General features: G+C 38.2%; 1 protein-coding gene across 7 annotated transcripts in view; it reads left to right on the forward strand.

Moving 5' to 3' along the window:
- Positions 1–19,791, forward strand: part of CLYBL (citramalyl-CoA lyase) — a 339,893-nt gene that overhangs the window by 54,945 nt on the left and 265,157 nt on the right. For 2 of the 7 annotated variants that reach the window (XM_054574339.1, XM_054574341.1), the window contains exon 2: positions 14,531–14,645. The exons of the other annotated variants lie outside the window; for them this stretch is intronic. In XM_054574339.1, coding sequence (XP_054430314.1) covers positions 14,587–14,645 — 59 coding nt within the window. In that variant the 5' untranslated portion in view covers positions 14,531–14,586. The remainder of the gene's footprint in view (positions 1–14,530; positions 14,646–19,791) is intronic. 7 annotated transcript variants of the gene reach the window in all.

Here is a 19,791-nt window from a genome sequence, read left to right on the forward strand (position 1 = left end):
AACAAGACTAGTGGAAAATACAATGGTTTTGCTGTGTCAGACTAGCTGCTAATGTTCAACTTCTATACAAATATTGTCTTTTGATAGTTCTAACAAATATCTTTCTTGACTTTATAATTGTTTAGTAATGTTGTATTCTTTTAAATTCAGATTTTGAGCATTTTAGCAGTTAAAGCACATGGGTTTCTTTCTCTCCTCTTTTCTTTCAAAAGGGCCATAAAATAAATAGCTTGTAGTTAGTTCATAATTATATTATCTAAATTCCGACCTAATTGGGGGTGATGGGAAAAAAAACAAACCCTTAAAAAAAGGTATAGTTCTAACTTGATCCCTGATCCTGAAAATCTTTTATTTTTAAAGATAATATTGCATGGGCTTTGTGCTGCAAGTTACATTCTGAAAGGCCTCTCAAGCACTCTAGAAACTTAACTGCTTTGTTTTGAGCAATTAAGATTTGTTATGGAGTGAATTAGCAGCTCGGCTTTCCTTCATCTTCAGCTAGTTTCTTTATCAGCGTTTCCCAGTAACATAAGCCAAATTTGTTTCATTAGGAGGCATTTGCCTTGAACCTCCATGTTTCCTCTCAGTCCCAGACACAGAGCCCAAGTCTGTGAGTCTGCCTTATCCTGCCTGGTGTGGATGGTTTCCTACTATTGAATTGACAACCTTTTCCGTCCCTCCCCTTTCCGTTGAAGTGCTGGCCCCTCCTGTCCCTTCCCACTCCCTGTCACAGAAATGGGGTTCCCAGAGGCGATGGACAAAAGATGAGGATGAGTTTGATGTGCGAGCAGAAAGCTGCCTGCGTGCCCCTCTCTACAGAGGTGTCCCCTACATTTTTCTGAAAGGGGCCAGGCAAAGGGGAAGCTATTGTGCTGTCACCCTTCCCACCCTCTCTAGCACTAACAGCTTCATCAGCAAGCCATTGGGGGCAGGGGGAGTGAATGATGACTTTCTTTAAGAGGGGTAATTTTATTTTTAAAAATATTTTTGTTTACTGATTTTGGGGCGGGGGTAGTGAGAAACATTGATTTGTTCCACTTATTTATGCATTCATTGGTTGATTCTTGTTTGTGTCATGACTGGGGGATTGAACTTGGGTGTATTGGGATGACACTCTAACCAACTTGGCCAGGGTGGGATAATTTTATTTTTATCAATAATAGTAACAACCTTTAGTGTTAATCACGCCTCTGGGAAGAGCCAGAGCTAGATGACAAGGCCTTCCTTGCACTGAGAAAGTTTCCCCTTTGAAGTGCTGGGTCCCTCCTCACCCTTCCAGGAGGGAAAAAGGGGAAAGAAAACAAGTGTGAAGATCTGAAGCCACTAAGGAATGCTGAATTGATGTCTTTCCTCAGCATCCCTGCCCCTCTCAGGGTCCTCCCCTCCTTTCAACTCCCTGCCCTTTGAAACGGCGGGGATGGGGTAGTCAGGCCCTCTCGTAGCCACTGGCCAAGTCTCCGACAGGCAGTGGGACAGTGGCAGCGTGCAGAAGGAAGGAGAGGGAGAAGCCAGAAAAAGGTGGTCGAGCATCATGCTCTGTAGGCTGTCACTGAAGGTTTACCCATTGTGATGAGAGAAACACCACCAAACCAAAAAACAAAAACAAAACAAAACAAAACAAAACCTAACCCAAACAAACAAAAAACCCTCCCCCAAAACCCAAACCCAAACTCCCCTTCACAGCTGCATTTTGTTCCTGGAGCAGTTGGTGTCACTAGAGCCCTCCACCCCCACCTTTTTTCTTTTCTTTTCCTTTTTTTTTTTTTTTTTTGCATTTCTAGAAGATACTGTCAAGGATTTGTCAAGCTTATTAATTTTTCAGTCAGAACAGATCAAGCCTGCCTTTCATGAAGCTGTTTCCTGATTTAGTTTTCAAAGGTAAAGAATTCTACCTTCTCCTCACACTTTACATAAATTAAAGAAGGTTGTTTTTTTCTCCAGAGGCAAAGAACTAGTCACGTATAATATTTTCGGAAGAAAAGGGTCTAACTTTTTATATAACATCTGTTTTTACGCTCTTTCCTAAATGTGACCAGTATTTACTTTTTACTGGTATTTAGTTGTATACCATTCACCCTGCATTTTCATTTCTGGCAGGTGGTGTTAGAAACAGTGTTTCTCCCCTCTAGTTTTTTCCCTTAGGTTTAAATATGTTCTATTCTAACAAACTGACAGTGCAGTTAAAAACAAATTCTACAATCCTTGACTTCCCGAATTTGTCTGTTACTTTTGGTTTTATTTGACACTAGAACGTTCTGTAGTTTATATATGTGAACTTTCACTTATTTACATCTGCTGAGTTTAATAGCAAATTGTGACCCTCACAAGCACTTCAGGGCCTTTTGTGTTCTTATCTGTGCATTTCAATACCTTCTGGGGAAATGCCTTCAGTTTTACTACACATGCAAAAAGCCTGGCTTGAATTTTTTGACACCCGCCCCCCCACCCCTCCAGCCCCCAACCCGTTGTCTCCATTTGTTGGTGGAGTCCTGTTTTCTATTGTCTGTCTAGTTGTTGATGTTGGCAAAAGTCATTTGTTTAACGATGCCTGCCTGGGATACTATGCCTCATTCTTTATTGGAATGAAATCCAAAAATATCCCGAAATCCTTTAAAATTAGTGCATGCTGCTGAAACTGTTACACATTTGTGTACTTTTATTTTTCCATCATAAGGTGGACAGTATTTTAAAGGTACTCGGTAGTAATAGTCACAATAAGCCAATTAAAACCTCCAGGATTCTATCAAAAACTAGTTTGGCAGTATAAATAATTGATACCTGGAAATGAAGCAGCCGCTCTGTGTGCAGGGTCCTGCTGTACCCAACTGGCAGCGTCAGCAGTCCCTGCACTTCTATAAACCAGGGATGGTTCCAGGCCATCATGTTGCCTGGGTTTTCAAAACTTGATAATAAGGCCACATGCAAACAGATTTTTTTAAAAAAATCTCCTTTGTCTGTAGATCTAAGGAATAGTTGACGTTGACATTATTTTCAGGTGTTTGAGTTTTTAGAGAAAAGGAAAAAAAAATCCAGACTCCTCATGAGTTAGGTGTGACCTGAATAAATTGAAGCACTGTCCCAATCCATCCAGCTTTTCAAAAATGATGTGATTAAAAAAGGACATCTGAGAACAAATTTATGAAGTTGTTATGGCAACTGAAACACTTGGATTGAAATGTGTGTATCTGGAACATGAAAGGTTGTAGGAAGCCGAGAAATAAGCACAGCATTGTATTTGGGAAAGGCGATTGAACAGTGGTAGCCAAATATTATTCCTCTGTCGGACATCATTCAGGGTTACTGCCTTGATTTCCACTTTTTAAAGTATGTGGTGATTGATGCTCTCCAAGGCTATGTCACCCAAAGTCACCATGCCTCGTACCAGTCTTTGCTCATTGGTCATTTGACCTGTTGAGAATACACTATCCTCCATATTGTGTTCAATGTGGAGATTGCATTTAGAGTCGCCTCAGCATTTACTCCTAAATTTACATTTCTGGGTTCTCATATTGATGTCCCTGTTTGTGAATAGTCTCTATGGTCTTTTCATTCACTATCTCCCCCAATCCAAGCCCACCAAAAAACAGCAGCACTCAAAGGAGTCAATATTTAAATATTCCCTAAAATTAACTGCTTTTTTCTAAAAGCTGTTTATCCCATGTATGCAACTTGTTCTCTTCTTAATCTATCACGTTTTTTAATTTTCATCTCTAGTACCGGCAAAGATTTTAAAAATTAACACCTACCAATTCGAATGTATTACCGTGTGATGGAAATCAAAGCTTTAAGCCATAACCAGCCATATCCTGAAAAAGTGCTTCAAATTTTTTCAGGCATTAGATTTCAGACCTATATATATATACAGTGTCCAGCAAATTATTTTTAAAATATCATTATAGATTCCTTGCAATGTATTTGGATATTTTCTTTAAATGGAGAGATAGTTAAATGTCAATTACAATAATTTTAGTAGACTATCCCATAAGAAATATGCTATTTTAATTGAAAAAAGTTTGATGAGGTAAAATACATTTACATCAAAAAACTCAAATGAAGTTTCTTTTTTACAAATATTAATTGTTGAGCCTTACTTACTGATTATTTGGTCTCCTTTATTTTAAGCATTGTATTTTTTACTTTGACTAGTCTTAATTCCTAAAATTAATCTAAGTGAAACAAAAGAGAAAAAAAGTAAAGTAATTTTTAGAAAATTTTATTTTCCTTATGTTGTGAATTGGAACTTTTTATCCTTACTGAAATTACTCAATAATTTTTAGTTGGACGTGAGGGTATAATATAAAAGCTTCTGTTACATAATTGGAATGTTTTCCTAATCTTTAAAGACTGAGATCAAAACATTTTTCTATTCTGTTGCAAAATTAACTGCTGTTAATCTGTCAGACTAATTATTCATTTTAAATCTTTGATTAAACTTGTGCATTTGTTTTAAAATCCCTTTTTGCTTATGCACATGAACACGAATCTATTTTGATACAACTCTCTTGTTTGAAAATACATAGGTAAGAAAATTTGGAGTCTGCACGTATATTATAGTAGTAAATTTCCATTTTCCTTTCTCTCCTCTTTCCATTTTACGGATTTAAAAAAAGTATGATTTTGATGCTTCCAAAGTGGAGACTATTTTATTTCAGGTGAGTCATGTAATAGTTTGTTGATGTTTTTGAGGTCTCTAAACAAAGTCTGATGTGTTAACAGTCTTATTAACGATGTTAAAATAGAATTAACAGCTTGTGGATGCCTCCAGAGCACAATAGCCTGTCAACCTCTCCTGCCCCCTTATAAATTGTACCCCTGCTGTCTTCCCTTTGTTTCATGCCCAATCAGCAAACTAAACTTTTGTGAAGGGAAAAGGCAGTTCAAGTGTTTCTGCTGCAGCTGAAGGGAGGAGCTAATGTGGAATTTACTAGGAGACCAATCATGCTGGAGGGAAGAATGACCCCAAATTGGGAAGAAGGACTTTGTTGATCTGCTCTGCTCCCTGACCTTTTCTTGCTATTCTGTTGCTATAAAGAGGTTTACTCTGGTTGTCCCGTATTTTATGATGCTTTTATTAAAGCCACAAAAGTTTTAGAAGTTTGGTATTATTTAAGCTCCATCTCAGCACAGATTTCATTGTATTTTGTGATCTAATTTCATGTGATGTTAGCACTCAGAATCATTTTCTGAAAATTTGACACAGCAAGTACTAGCGTTTTTTGTTTTGTTTTTAAAGGGGAATAGAATGTCATCAATTTTCTTGAGCCAAAATTGATTCTAAATCTTTTCTAGTGTCTCTTCCCCATAGCTACTTTCATGGAGAAAGAATCAGATTAGCTACTAATGTTAGACCATTGGCCTTACTTTGTTGAATTTATGCTTTGAAAAAATAGATTTATATTTTCTAATTCTTTAAAATATTGCCTTTGCCAGGCAATGGTTGTATGAGTTGAAAATAAAGATTATTAGGAGGTTTATTCTTTCATTAGTTTTGCTAATTTGACAATGTCATATTTAAAAGTACACATTTATGGGCTAACCTGACAAATGAGTGATACCACCTGAACCTTTGCCACCATCTGATTTAATAACTGATAAAGTATATCACATTTATAAAATATTTCCCAATTCTCGCTGAGCGTTATACCAATTTTGGTAAGGGATGAGACATTATTGAGAATGAAGTGTTTTTTAGATTGCACAAGCACTTCCCTTGTAATTTATTGGTGTTTTTCTCCTTATAATGTATTTTTTGTTTGCTTGTTTACATTTGCTTTTCAGTAGACCACTGTTCAGTGGCTCAAAATGCAGTGCTGAGATGTGAGATGGTCACTGTTGGTACAAAGGAAGAATATTGCACCCTGGATGCAGGACTCTGAACATTTTCTTTAAATGGAGTATAAATGAAATTACTCAAATGCTTCCAGACATGGAGAATGAGATACAGTTAAATGAACTATAATTTTAAAATATGAAGACAGGGCGGTGCAAGATTATCACTTGTCTTAGCTCATGTTATGCTACGTATACTAGGTCAACCCTGGGGTGGGGCAATACTTTCTTATAATCTGTAAACCCTAGAGATATGCTCCTTTTGATTGAGCAGTGTATGAAACTGGAGCAAGCAAGGCCTCATTTGATACTAGCCACATGCACCAGCGTGTTCCGTTTGGCATCTTTTGAATGTGCACTGTTTAATTTGGGTAATTGTACCTGGCCATGGAACAATGTCTCTGCGGTAGTTTTCCCCGCAACTATAACTGCTGGTCATTTTTACCCAAAATAGTCCTTGCTGCCCACACCCATCCCGTGGCCTAGTGTGTCCTCACCTTCCACTGCTGAGCAGCAAAACTATCTTGCAACACAGTGTAACTGACCTCTTTTTTGTATGCTTGTTGAATGAGCACTCCAGACCTTGATGTTGGGGATATGCCTGCAGATATGGGCAGCACACTGTCATGGAGACCAGACATCAACACTGTGGCCACCTAATGGAAGTGTTCAGTTTAGGTCTGTGTGACTTTGGAACTCCAAGGAAGCCAAAGGGATTAACAACAAACAAAGAAGTCTTGTCACCTTTTTGCAGAAGCCAGCTGGCATCTCCCAGGACTACCTGAGCTGCTCCTTTGTCACCTAAGCTGGGTTCCTATGGATCCTGTTGGTTACTGTTATTCCAGGAGCATCTGCAGGCTTGCTCAGGAGGGGAAGAATAAACTGGGAGCCCAGTGCTGTGACCCAATTCTTTGTTGACGCCGGTGGTACGGGGGGAATAATACTGCAAATATAATGAAATCTTAATAATCAGTAAAATTTTTCTTGTTACTTTGTAAATGCCATTTATCCTCCAAAAGTTCTATCTCTTTTTGTGATTGATTTTTATAAACTTGAAGGAAAAAGGGGAAAAATCAGGGGTCCCAGAATTGGCCTTAGTGACCTAAGTGGATTATAACTCTTGACCACTGACATTTACCAAGATAATCAGGGTCATAGATATAGATTTGATTTGGCTTTGTGACCAGACCCTTCGGACAAAAGTTTTCATGTGCTCTTGGAATTCTGAATTGGTCACAGCAACTTTTAGGCATGTAAAGGATTAAAACAAAGTTTCTGACGATTTAACTTTTTACTTCTGCATTTTAAAATTTGTTAAATGTAGAAATAATTTCTCTGAAACTTTTTAATCCCCTGAAGTAGCTCCTTTAAAGCTAATTGTGAAATGCTGCTTTAGTAAGAATCCATATAAACGTGCTTCTTTATTTAATCATAAGGGGGATTTAGAGAAAGGATGTTTTATTTTTCAGTATTTTTTTCCATAAGAATATGAAATTATTGTTATTACAGTCACTAGTGATACCTTATTTTTAATGTACTTTTATGAACATTATTAAATGTGATCTTTGAAAGAGTTCTAAGGACAATATTATTATCCTGGTTTTATGAATGAGGAAATAATAAATGCCTATACACATAAAATGCCACATAGTGCCAGCTTGTATTTCCAGAGAATTCTATATTTTGGGAAATATATTTGGTGTGTAAAATGGCTAAAAATCACAAATCTAGGACTGATGTTATTTTTTCCACATGTAGGTGTAAAAGACTAAAACACAGGAATGAGATCATGTGATAATGCACAATGCCCCTTGAATGCACAATTACATTGATTTTGGCTTTATGATTGCTGTTTTCCTATGTAGAATACTTTAATATGGTACATAATTGTAGCATAATACAATAAAAATTCTCCCTTATTTTTAAAGCTAGAAATTATAATCACAATATCATAGCAGAAGAATGTTTTCCAATTAAAGCCTAGTGTAGTTTGTAGTTTAAAGTATTTTTTTTCTTATGAAATCTCAAAATGAGCAAAATATATTTACTCTTAAAAATAGTATTTTTTTCCACTTGTTAAAGGCTAGGTAGCCAGAGTATTTGTTTTGGGGCAATTTACCACCACTGTTCAGAAACAGAACTATATTATTGAGCACAGGGAAATGTGATTAGTGTTCCTAAGAATTATTATAGTACAGCAAGACAGGGAAGCAGTCCATGTGCTAAAGGTTAGGAACTAGGAAAAAACTTGTTTAAAAAGGAGAGATACATGTTTCTTGAGAATAATTAAAATTGTCTAAGTAGTATTCTTGACCATGTTTCATTCTAATATTTCCATACTATTTCATTAAAATATTTTGGTAGCAGAAGCAGCAGAGAACTAAAAGGAGAAAAAGGACAAAAAATTTTCCAAAATCTTTTCAATATAGTTTTCAGTGAAAAAAATTACTAAAGTAAATGTTCATATAATAACCCTAAGAAAAGTCTCCATATATGGTCCCAAAGATTTAAAAAATAAATAACACTCTAGGGCAATAATCATTTTATGGGGGGAGAAAAAGTATTTAGAATCTCACTAGGGCCACTCTTAGATCAAATCGAGCTTCATCTCTATCTTTAATTATGATAATCAAGCATATATTTGGTGTTCTAGAAGTTTAGAGGAGGAAAAAACTATTAGTATTATATGTCCGGGGTTTTCTTTAAACAACTCTAACATCAAAATGGCCAAACTGTTTGACTGATTCATGTTAGATAAAACAGATGGGATTCCCAGATCGTGCACCATTCAGCCGTTTGATGGAATTCGTGCCACCCTGACCAGCGAGCCCAGATGGCGCTTAAATCTGTCACTCTTTAACGACCCTACTGTTTTTAAAAAATATTTTTATATTTGAGCCCATTTGGTTAATCTGAGAGATTAATCATTTCCAAGATATGTCTTGGAGGGATTTACTGTGGGTTTCATTTGGAGGAGCTGAGGATGAGAAGAATGGAGACCTTCTAAATTCAGGTCTACCTGCTAGAAGCTATGTAGGGCAGGCGGCCTGGTCGATCCTCAGACTTTGGAACATTTTCTAGGAGGCAAGGCTGAGAAGGCCACATGGAGAGTAGTGGTGATAGGGGTTAAGGGAAGAGAGGATGGACATTTGGGAAGGGCCTGGGGTAGGTGGCGGTGAAAAGATTTCTCCGGGAGAAACTATTGCATTGCCAAGCTTAAACCCCAGCAAGGGGCTGAGTGCTGACTGACCGCACCAGGGTGGCTTTGAGCAGTCTTACCCTCACCACATCCAGATGACTCTGGTGAGTGTGCCACCTGGAGCAGACCCTGGAGAATGAGTCCAACATGCTAAGACTCTGAGATTTTTCTAGAAAGAATCTGTTCTGTGCCAGAACTTTCACACACCTCACAGGGTTTTCCCTGAAGGTTTTTTTCTTTTTTCTTAAATTATTATTTTGAGTCATTCTGTTGAAATGCTTCAGTGATTTGGGGCATGAGATACTGGCCAGCTCCTCCTTTCAAAATCTCTAACACTGGAAATATTTTCAGAGTATTTGTCTTGGAATTGCTGTCTGTTCTTGCTGGGACAGGAAAGGGAAAAAAATGAATGGTTTATTGTTATGCAGACTTGATTTTTTTTTTTTTTTTTTTGCCTTTGAATCAGCTGTAGCGGGTATCAACATATGATGCAGAATTTATACCATTAATGCAAAAATTTCTGTTGACCCAAAAAGCCACCTACATTAACATGCCTTGCTGACTTTAAGGATATTCTTGGTGATATTTGGGCTGCTCAGGGGTAGTTTTCCTGTTTGTCAGTGATGCTGCTTATACTGGGGGGTTTCATGGAAGACATGCTGGTGTGTCTCACCCTTGTGTGTGGCAGAGCACACAGAGATATCATCTCAATGTCCTGTGCTGCATCTGAGTGCCTGCACATGGAAGACATGTGAAAACTCTGCTTTGGAGGCATTCCAACCTACATTAAAAGACTTTGATTTAGACCCTAAAGTGAGCAGAGGAGCAGTTTGTATTGGGAGGTTCTTTTAGGAATTTTTGAGTTCTAGGGGTCTCCAGGACCAGAGTCTGTTAGTAATCACTGCTCTACCAGAATGTGGTGGAAGCTGACACTTGCAAATAATTCCCCATGTGGGATAAAGCTAGGTAAATTCTGAACAGTATGGAAGAATATAATAAACCACACATATGTTTTCATTGTAAATCTATTGTAAACAGACATCTCTGTTTCTCTCTCTCTCTCTCTCTCTCTCTCTCTCTCTAACACACACACACACACACACACACAGCCAGAATATAGAAAGGATTGCAATATAGTCCTGGTTAGAGGACATTGCTTTTTATAGATATTAAACTGCCACCTTGCATCTAATTCTGTTGAACAGGTTTAGGATTTGATGATAATCAGTAAGGCATAGTTTTGTGTGTATGCATGTTGTGCTTAGCCTCAATTTCATAGGTTGTCTTTGGGTGTGTATGTAGTAAAATTTAACATTTTATTAGAAGCAACTAACACATTAAAATTATTTTTATAAGTCATATAATGTATTTGGTATTATGTTAAAAACTAAATTCTCACTTTCTGACAAGAGTAGCTATTTCTAATAGTCAAAATAAACATTCTCTTTAAATTTTACACACCAACTCAGTCCATACTCACCTCATTTTCTCTAAAGACTAAAATCTCCCTGATATTCCAGTTGGCAGATGGTCTGTTTCTGAACAAAAGGATACATGTATTTGAAGAATTCTGCAGCCACCTGAGAAATAAGGCTTTGCCTATCATTTTATTAATGCTTGCCAAATAATTAAGTGTGAAAAGATGAAGAGCAAAGAATAGAACTTCACCGTTAAAGAACTATTAGTCACTTGGACTAGACCAGTGGTCTCCAACTATTCTGGTACCAGGGACCAGTTTTGTAGAAAATAATTTTTCCACGGATTGGGATTGAGGGAGTAGTTTCAGGATGATTTGAGCACATTCCATTGAAGCTCAATTTCCTGCTGTGTGACCCAGTTCCTAACAGACCCGGACTGGTACTGGTCCACGACTCAGAGGTTGGGAACCCCTGGACTAGACGAATGTGATTTGGTGGATAGAGGAAAGAAGAAAACTAACACTGTCTATTGCCTGTGTATAAACTCTGTCACTGGGCATGATCAGCCCAGCAACCCTAGCTGGGATTTGGGTTCCTGGCTTCCAGAATTGAGGGTTTCCCTGGCCAGATTCAAAGTGTTGGAGCCAAAATGGGAAATACAATTAAGGGATAAAATCAAAGCCAAACCCGAAGGCCATGGTACAGTCAGTGAAATCAAGGTGTAAATCTAGATGAAGAGTTGGAGAGACCAAAGCCAAGTTTAAAGCAACCAAGGAGCTGGACAAGCTGGGTGAGGGGAAAAGGCAGGAGACAGAGCCCTGAGACATGTCCTCAGCTGCCAGGCAGAACCACCAGTGCTTTTATAAGGTCTCAGCTTTGGACAAGGACAGAGGCATTAAGGGCCCCAAGATACAGGGATGAATGTGTGGGTTGTTCTGTTTTCTTTGAGAGCCTTCTGTACCCATTTGCAAAAATTCCGCATATCCTTTAGGAGTCAGGGGTAAAAGTCATAAGCCTTAAAAATGTTGGGTATCCTCAGGAACCCCAGTTTTCCAAATAGGAAATGTAAAGTTGGGTGGGGATTTCAAATTATTGTTTCATTTTCTTCATCTCCAAAAGATTTTCTAGTTCACTGAGAACCTGCCTTCAATTGCATGGATATTATAATGTTTCTTTTCATTCCCCATAAAGATCTCCATATATAGCTTTTAAGAGCTGTCATAATTGTGATAGAAATGAAATTCTATACCCCACAGAGGACACATCTCAGGATTAGAGACAGCATTCCTATAATTGCAAGACAAATTTGGTGTTAGTCAATCTGTTAGGTTTCATTATAGGTATATTTTCTCATTCTATTATTTCATTTTCGTGAAAGGTCTGTTAGAAATTTCCATGTGTATAAATGCTTTAAAACATCTCACTATCCAAATTATTTTATGTGGAATTTACCAAGATAGTTTATCACTTCCTGAAGCATAACTTATTTGCAATATCTAGACACATGCTCTAAAAACAGGTCCCCATCCGTTCCATCCTTAATGGGTCTCTACCTGCACCTTCTTTCAACTACTTGAATAAAACACAAGGAACATTTCACATATATGAAAATATCCTCATTTACTGAATTTCTGGAATTGTACAGTTTGTTCTTTGGCCAAAACAACAGCAACAACAAAAACAAACCCTGTTAATTGCAAAGTTAACCCACTGATCCATTTAGGTTGTGGTTCCTTTCTAACATTCAACCTACAATCCACCCATTCCACACACTGTGCATGCTGGACAATGAAAGTCTCGATACTTTCAGTGCTTTCCACCTTGTTCTTTTTTCACATTCTTGGAAGAATGGAGTAAGAGATCTGTTCTTTAAACAACAAACCAGAGAGTCAGATCATGTCAGTTCTCAGCTTATAATCTTTCCCACTGAATTTAGAATGAAATGCACTCTCTTCACCATGGCCAGCAAGGCCCTGCCTTTCTGGTTCCTGCTGTCCTCTCTCTCCAGCTTCATCTTATACCACTCTCTTTCTTGCTTAATCTTTCTAAGCCTTTCAGCACCTCTACTATGTGGCAAGCTATGTCCTACCTCAGGATCTTTGCACTAGCTTGTTCCTCTACTTTTCTGGTTCTTTGCATCCTGAGGTCCTAAAAGCCCTCCCTGCCGTCCTTTTTTTTTAGTAATCTTCCTTCTCCTGCCCCATGAGTCTCTATCATAGCATCCTGCTTTTTTCCTTCATAGCATCTATCACAAACTGTAAAGTGTTTTTACTGATTCATTTGTTTTCTCATATAATATTTGTTTTTCCCACTGCAACATAAACTCCTGGAGGTCAGGGATTATATGCCTGTCTTGTTCTTTCAGAGTATCTCTAGAGTTAGCAGACCACCCAGCACATAGTAGGTACTGAGTAAATAGCTATCAAGTAAATGAATAAATGAAATGGCTTACAATGCTCCATGCTGCCTTACGTGTCAATCCCTGTGCTACGCCGAGCTCTGCAGTGTTCACCTTGCCCTGGGCAACAGGGAACCATATGTGGCAGCAATTTCCAGAGCTTATTGTGTTTCACTGTTGCTGGAACTCAAGATGACACTAGGTGGTACAGGGACAACCATCTTTTGAGTATATGTTTAATGTCCATTAAAGGAAAGGTAATTAGTGCTTCAAATCCAGAATTTCCTGCTGAATATTGCTAAGGCAAGGCTAAAGAATATATGTCTATTTTACAAAGTGAGTTGACTGAAAGAAAAAAAATTAAATACTAGCACAAGTAGTATATGGATATGGTAGATATTGCCAATGTGGCAAGCCTAGATGAACAGAAGATGCAGTAGAAGACAGGCAGGAGTCAAGTTCTGCGGAACTTGGGCTAAGGAGTTGTAACCGAGTATCAGGAAGCCTTTGAAAGTTTTCCATTGGGGAGGGACATGATTGCATTTAAGGATGATAAATCCGCAGCAGTGGGCATGATGAATGTAAGGGCTTGGTGGAAGCCAGGGAGTGATTGGAAGCAGAAAAGCTAAAATTAGGAAAATATTGTAAAAGTCCTAATAGGAGGTGACAGGGACTCAAACTTCTAGGTAGAAGAAACGTGCAAGAGACTCCGTCTTGCCTGGATTCATTTTCTCTACTTGTACACCCCACCCTTGCATCCCACCACCATGCACACACTCCTAACTTCACCTTCTTTCCACAGTTAGCTCATGCCCATGGGTACCTCACTACTCTCTGGGAGGCTTCCCACAAGGCTGCAGTATAGAGGCCAAGGACTGTGCCTTACTGTAGTCTTATTTTCAGTTTCTAATAGACTAAATGGCACATAGTAGTTGCTCAATGAGTACTTCTGAATAAATGAATCAAATCTGGCAGCAACTTACTATTCGAACTTTTAGTAATTTATTTTATGACCTTGGAATGGTTAATGCAGATTCCTTCACTTTTTGGCTTTAGTTTGGAGGCAGGAGAGTGTAAAGATTAAGAGGTTAGAATCCTGTCCCCATACTTGTCATCCTGTGACCCAAACAAGTTATCTGGTTTTCCTGAGTCTCATTTCTCTCATTTAATAAATGAAGATAACATTATAATATAATATTCAAATGAGATGAGAGCAAGTATCTAAATGTCTAAGATCATTGTCTGGCACAATGGTAGAGCTTTGGATACAAAGTTTACTGATAATAAGAGATACACTGGGACTTGAGATGATAAGCATCGTTGTTATATTCAGTCCTTCACAGTCCATAGGGTTACCGATCTTTTAAAATGAGTATAAAAATGAAACTTCTGGACAACCATTAAAGCTTGCCTGAAAGTGTATTATGAAGATCATATTGAATATATTAAGATCTTTATAATGGGGTAATACACAACTCAGGAATGTTTGTGTATGGGCTGGTTTTACCCTGCACAAATTACAGTGGTTCCTGAATAGCATGAGCCAGTTTCAGCTGTCCTCTTGGCCTAGTATTGGGACATGAAATGGGATTTTTGTAATTAAAAAAGAAAAAAAAGATGCTTAGGTGCAAGCTAGGCTGAAAGTCCAGAGGTATAAATCATAATCACTAATGTTTTTATTTTTAGTTTTAACTCCAAGTGCCACCTGTGCTAGCTACAGTTGTGAACACAGGGATGGTGAGATGCTTCTTGGTGGAGTTGTTACCTCTGAAGCAGATGCTGCTGGCTTCCTGGGTGATGCGTGAGTGTCACATCTGTCTCATGTCTTTTAGAAGACAATATAGCTTTAATATAGAGCTATATTATTATTTGATGTTAGGAATTATTATTATATTGGCTGTTATTATTAACTTTTATTAGTGCCTTCTCAAGAAAAAGCAAATTCATTGTAGGTGACTACTTTAGATATTTTTCTCTGGGAACTTCTTTAGTCTTAATCAGAAAACACCATAACAGTAAGTTTTTTAATAAATAAAATTTTGACTTAGGCCCCGGCTGGGTTGCGAGTTGCTCAGTTGGTTGGAGCATTGTTCCTGACACCAAAAGAGGTTGCAGCTTTGATCCCTGGTCAGGACGCTTACAGGAGGCAACCCATTGATCTTGCTCTCTCACATTGATGTGTCTTTCACCCACTCCCCCCGCCCTTACCTTCCTTCTTCTCTCTCTAAAAATTAATAGACATATCCTTGAGTGAGGATTAAAAATTTTTTTTTTGACTTAGGATATAGCAATGCTTGCACAGTCTCATTGGAAAATTTCGTATAACATTTCTAAAACAGCACATTGTGAATAAGATAAGTATGTTCTCGTTTCTAAACCCAGCAATGCATTGTGCTTACAAGAGGACCAATGTTATACACAAGTCACTAACTTCACATCTTTCATAGTATGGACTGTTTTGAGATCCTTTTCTATTTAAAGACCATTTCCACATGCCATTGCAGAGAGGAGCACCACCACAGAACTCTGAATGTCTTGAAGATCACATGAGTCTTATAGACGTATCTATAATCTATTTCCTCTCTGCTCCAAATGTTGGTACTTAAGCTCTTGGAAAATGTAGAGCACATTCTCCTCCTTTTCCTGTAAATTTTCATTTGCTAAAAGAATGTAAACATCTCAACATCCACAATTTTGCTATAGGACTCATGGAGTTGAGAGAATCTCCTCTGTGTCACCAGCACGTTTCAGGACTATAGTAAATGTTAAACAGCAGCAATAACTCCTTACCCTTGTTTCCCTACTGTTCATTTTGTTTAAAAATCTGTGTAGCAAAATTTTATGTCTTTAACTCATGAAGTCACTGTTCAAGAAATGTTGGCATGTGATGGGTCCAATGGAATTTCAGCAGTCGTTCATTCATCCAACACCTCTATATTAAGGAACTACCTACCATGGTCTAGGAACTTGAGATCCAGCAGTGAACAGAACAAAGTTCCACCCCTCTGAACCTTACATTTTAGCAGCCTGACAGTAAACCACAGAGGTAATAGATAAGTAGGGCATGCATCATTTTAGAAGATGGTTAAAGAACAGGTACAGCAAGGCAAAGGAAATGGGTGGAGCTGGGGGTCATGTTGCAATTTCAAATAGGGTAGTAAGGATTAAGTCTTATTGAGAAGGAGAAATTTGATCAAAGGCTTAAAGGAGGGAGAGGGACTTATGCATCATATATATACACACACACACACACACACACACACACACACACACACACACACACACACATTTTACATATGCCTGTGTCTCGGAGAAGAGCGTTCTAGGCAGAGGGACCAGACCTGGATGTCCAAAAATATCAAGGAGGCCATGGGACTGATGTGGAGTAGGAGGGAGACGATGCAAAGCAGTAGTTGATGAGATGAGATAAGAGAGAGTAATATCACTATAAGAATTTTGACCGTTACTCCAAGAGAATTAGAGAAACACTGCAGAGTTTTGAGTAAAGGGGATACTCATCTCTCTGGAACCTGTGTTAAGAACAGGGGTCAGGGGTAGAAGCAGGGAAACCAGTCAGGAGGTGGTTGCTGTGAGCCAGATAAGAGTGAATGGCAGCTCAAACCAGAGTGGGAAGTGGAGAGATGTATTTTAGATATTTCTGAAGCAGTACCAACACAATTTCCTGGTGGATTGAATGTTTTGCTGTTGGAAATGAGAGAGAAGTGAAGGATGAGTGTCAAGGAATTTGGCTTGCATCACTGAGAGGAAAGAGATGGCGTTAAATGACATGAGAGAGGCTATAGATGAAGCATGGTTTTCTTGGGTATTGGGGTAAGGGGAGGAAAAGGATCTGGAGTTTAATTTTGGACATGTTGAATTGGAGATTATCTACTAGAAACCTAAATGGAGATGCCAAGTCAGCAGTTGAACATAGGGGTCTTGCATTTGAGAGGCCTGCACTGGCGATCTACATGTGGAAGTTGCTAGTGTAGAGGTGGTACTTAAAGCAGTGAAGCTGGTTAAAGTCACTTACGAAATGTGTGTAAGGTTACAGACACTGGGCTGACTGTGGGCTACCCCAGCATTAAGGAGCAGGATGAGGAGAATTGGGAGGAAGAACTAGCCTAGGAGATGGGGAAATAGGGAATAGTAAGATAGGATGATAACCAAGGAGTGTGTGTCTTGGAAATCAAGTGAAAACAATCTATCAAGGTGGGTTGGTCATGCTGATTGTGCCAGTTGCTGCTGGCATATCAAGTAATTTGGGAGCTGAGAATTGGCTGGTGGATTTAATAACATGGAGGAGGAGTCACTGATGGGCTCAACAGGAGCAGATTTGGAGGAGCTATGGATTTTTCCTAATATTCTTCCTTTTCAGGGAAACACAAAGTTTAAATAAAACTGTGTTTGGAGCACTCATCAATCTTTATGGTTGACCCAGCAGCTTACACTGGAATACACATCAAAGGGACCAAACATGTAAGTGAACTCTATTTTTTAAAAATATGTATATTACATATATAATATATATACAACAGCTTTATTGAAATAGAATTTTATAAATTTTTAAAAAAGATTTTATTTATTTTTTAGAGAAGGGAAGAGAGGAAGAAAGAGGAGAGAAACATCAATGTGTGGTTATCTCTTGCATGCCCCCTGCTGGGCACTTGGCCCACAACTCAGGCATGTGTCCTGACTGGGAATTGAACTGGCGATCCTTTGGTTAGCAGGCTAGCGCTCAATCCTCTGGGCCACACTAGCCAGGGCTGAAATAGAATTTATATATCGTATAATTTACCCACTTAAAGTGTGTGCAATTCAGTGGTTTTCAGTCTGTTCACAGAGTTATGCAAACATCACAATCAATTTTAGAAGAAACCCCATGCCCATTAGCAGCCATTGTCCCCCAAATTCCCCAGCCCTAGGCATCAGCTAATCTACTTTCCCTTTTTACAGATTCGCCTATTCTGGATATTTCACATAGATAGAATCATATAATATGGTCTTTTGTGACTGGCTTCTTTCCCTTAGCCTAATGTTTCCAGGGTTCATCCATGTTCTAATGTATATCAGTACTTTATTTAATTTTTTAAAAGATTTTATTTATTTATTTTTAGAGAAAGGGGAAGGGAGGGATAGAGGGAGAGAAATGATGGTGTGTGAGAGAAACATCAATCGGTTGCCTCTTGCATGCGCCCAGCTGGGGACCTGGCCTGCAACCCACGCATGTGCCCTGACTGTAAATCCAACCAGCAACCTTTAGATTTAAGGGACAATGCCCAGCCCACTGAGACACACCAGTCCAGGAACTGTATGTATGTATGTATGTATGTATGTATGTATGTATGTAATGGCTGAATAATGTCCCACTGTATGGGGATACCACATTTTATTTATGTGTTGATCAGGTTAGTGGGTTGATGGACATTTGGGTTGTTTCTGCTTTTTAGCTATTACAAGTAATACTACTATGAACATTTATACACAAGTTTTTGTATGGACATATGTCTACCGTGGTATATACTTAGGAGTATAATTATATTTCTACCTTATTGCTAATATTACCAAATAGCCTATATTGTTATTGCCAGAATTTCAGGGCTAGAAGTAAAAAAAAGAGACAAAGTTGAAGAGTAGGGCCTAGAGCACATGTTATCTTCTGTTCTGTCCCAGCTTCCTGGAGCTATTTCAGCCATAGTTACTGTTGAATTACTGCAGTGCCAAAATGGATATTTTTCTTTGTTCAGTTTTGGAACACAAGACCAGAGTAATCTGCATCAAAGAATGTAGAGAGTGAGGGAGAGAATCCCTCTCCCTCCATACTTTTCCATTGGTTTATGGAAAAGTAAGGTTAGTTGAGAATGCAGGTCATTGTTTACTTTTAGCTGCATAAAAATCTGCAAGTAGATTTTTTAACAGCATCTCCAAGACAAAGATGCCAGGAAAGGTAGCCAAATACGTTGACTTTGAGAGATTAAAAAAAAAAGAAAGAAAAGACTTGTAATTGCCTATCAGTCCTTGGATTTAGTTCTGGGGAGCACCAATTTAAAATCTCAAATGTGTTTTTTTCAGTGGAATTATATTAATATGAAAGAGTTTATCAAATATGATCACGTGTGTGCATGTACATTTGTGTGTACGTGTGTGTGTGTGTGTGTGTGTGTGTGTGTGTATGTGTGGTTTTAAACATTTCCATAATGAGTTCCCAAGTGTTTTTTGGCCATGGTTATTAAAGCTTGTGTGTTTGCAATTTATTTGGCAAAATGCCTTTAGTGAAGAAAGGATATACTGTTCTCTTGGTCCTTTGCCCAAAGTAATTTTGGAGAAGTCTGTGACTGTGTTTAGTTCATGTCATTCATTGGAGACAAGTCATTGTAATTACATTTGATCACAATCAGTTTACAGTTGTTTTTATCATGTTTTAATGCTGAATATCTACTCAGACATCATAGCAAAACCTAATAGCTACTGTTTTATTTGTATATAAACTGTTTTATAGCTTTTTTTCTTTTTGCAGTACACATCAGGTTTCAATCATCATTGCTGCATTCATAGTAAGAGGAAAGCGATGGATAAAGAACTATCAAAAATCCTTAACTACATAAAATGTTTTCTTGGGTCACCTTGCTATAAAAGATATTGAATATATTTTGTGGCTTTCCCCCTGACATATTAACCATTGTAGAAGGGTTACAGTATTGGGAGGAAACCACATGATATGTGGAACTTATTCACCTAACATGGTTTACATTTGTGTTCGTTTTCTCTTGGAAATGGGTCTACCAGTCCTATACAATGTTTTGAGTAGCTCCTAGGTAATAGAGTAAAAGGCAGTACACTGATATTTGGGAGATTTAAAAGTAGGTTATCTTCTTAACTGTAAAACTAAACATTTTGTCATTGTTTTTTCCAAAAGTCTGCGCTAATATCTGCACTGTGGGACAGGG

Source organism: Pteronotus mesoamericanus, unplaced genomic scaffold (assembly GCF_021234165.1).
Source record: "Pteronotus mesoamericanus isolate MK-2021 breed Mesoamerican mustached bat unplaced genomic scaffold, CSHL_Meso_final contig_26, whole genome shotgun sequence".
NCBI lineage: Eukaryota > Metazoa > Chordata > Mammalia > Chiroptera > Mormoopidae > Pteronotus > Pteronotus mesoamericanus.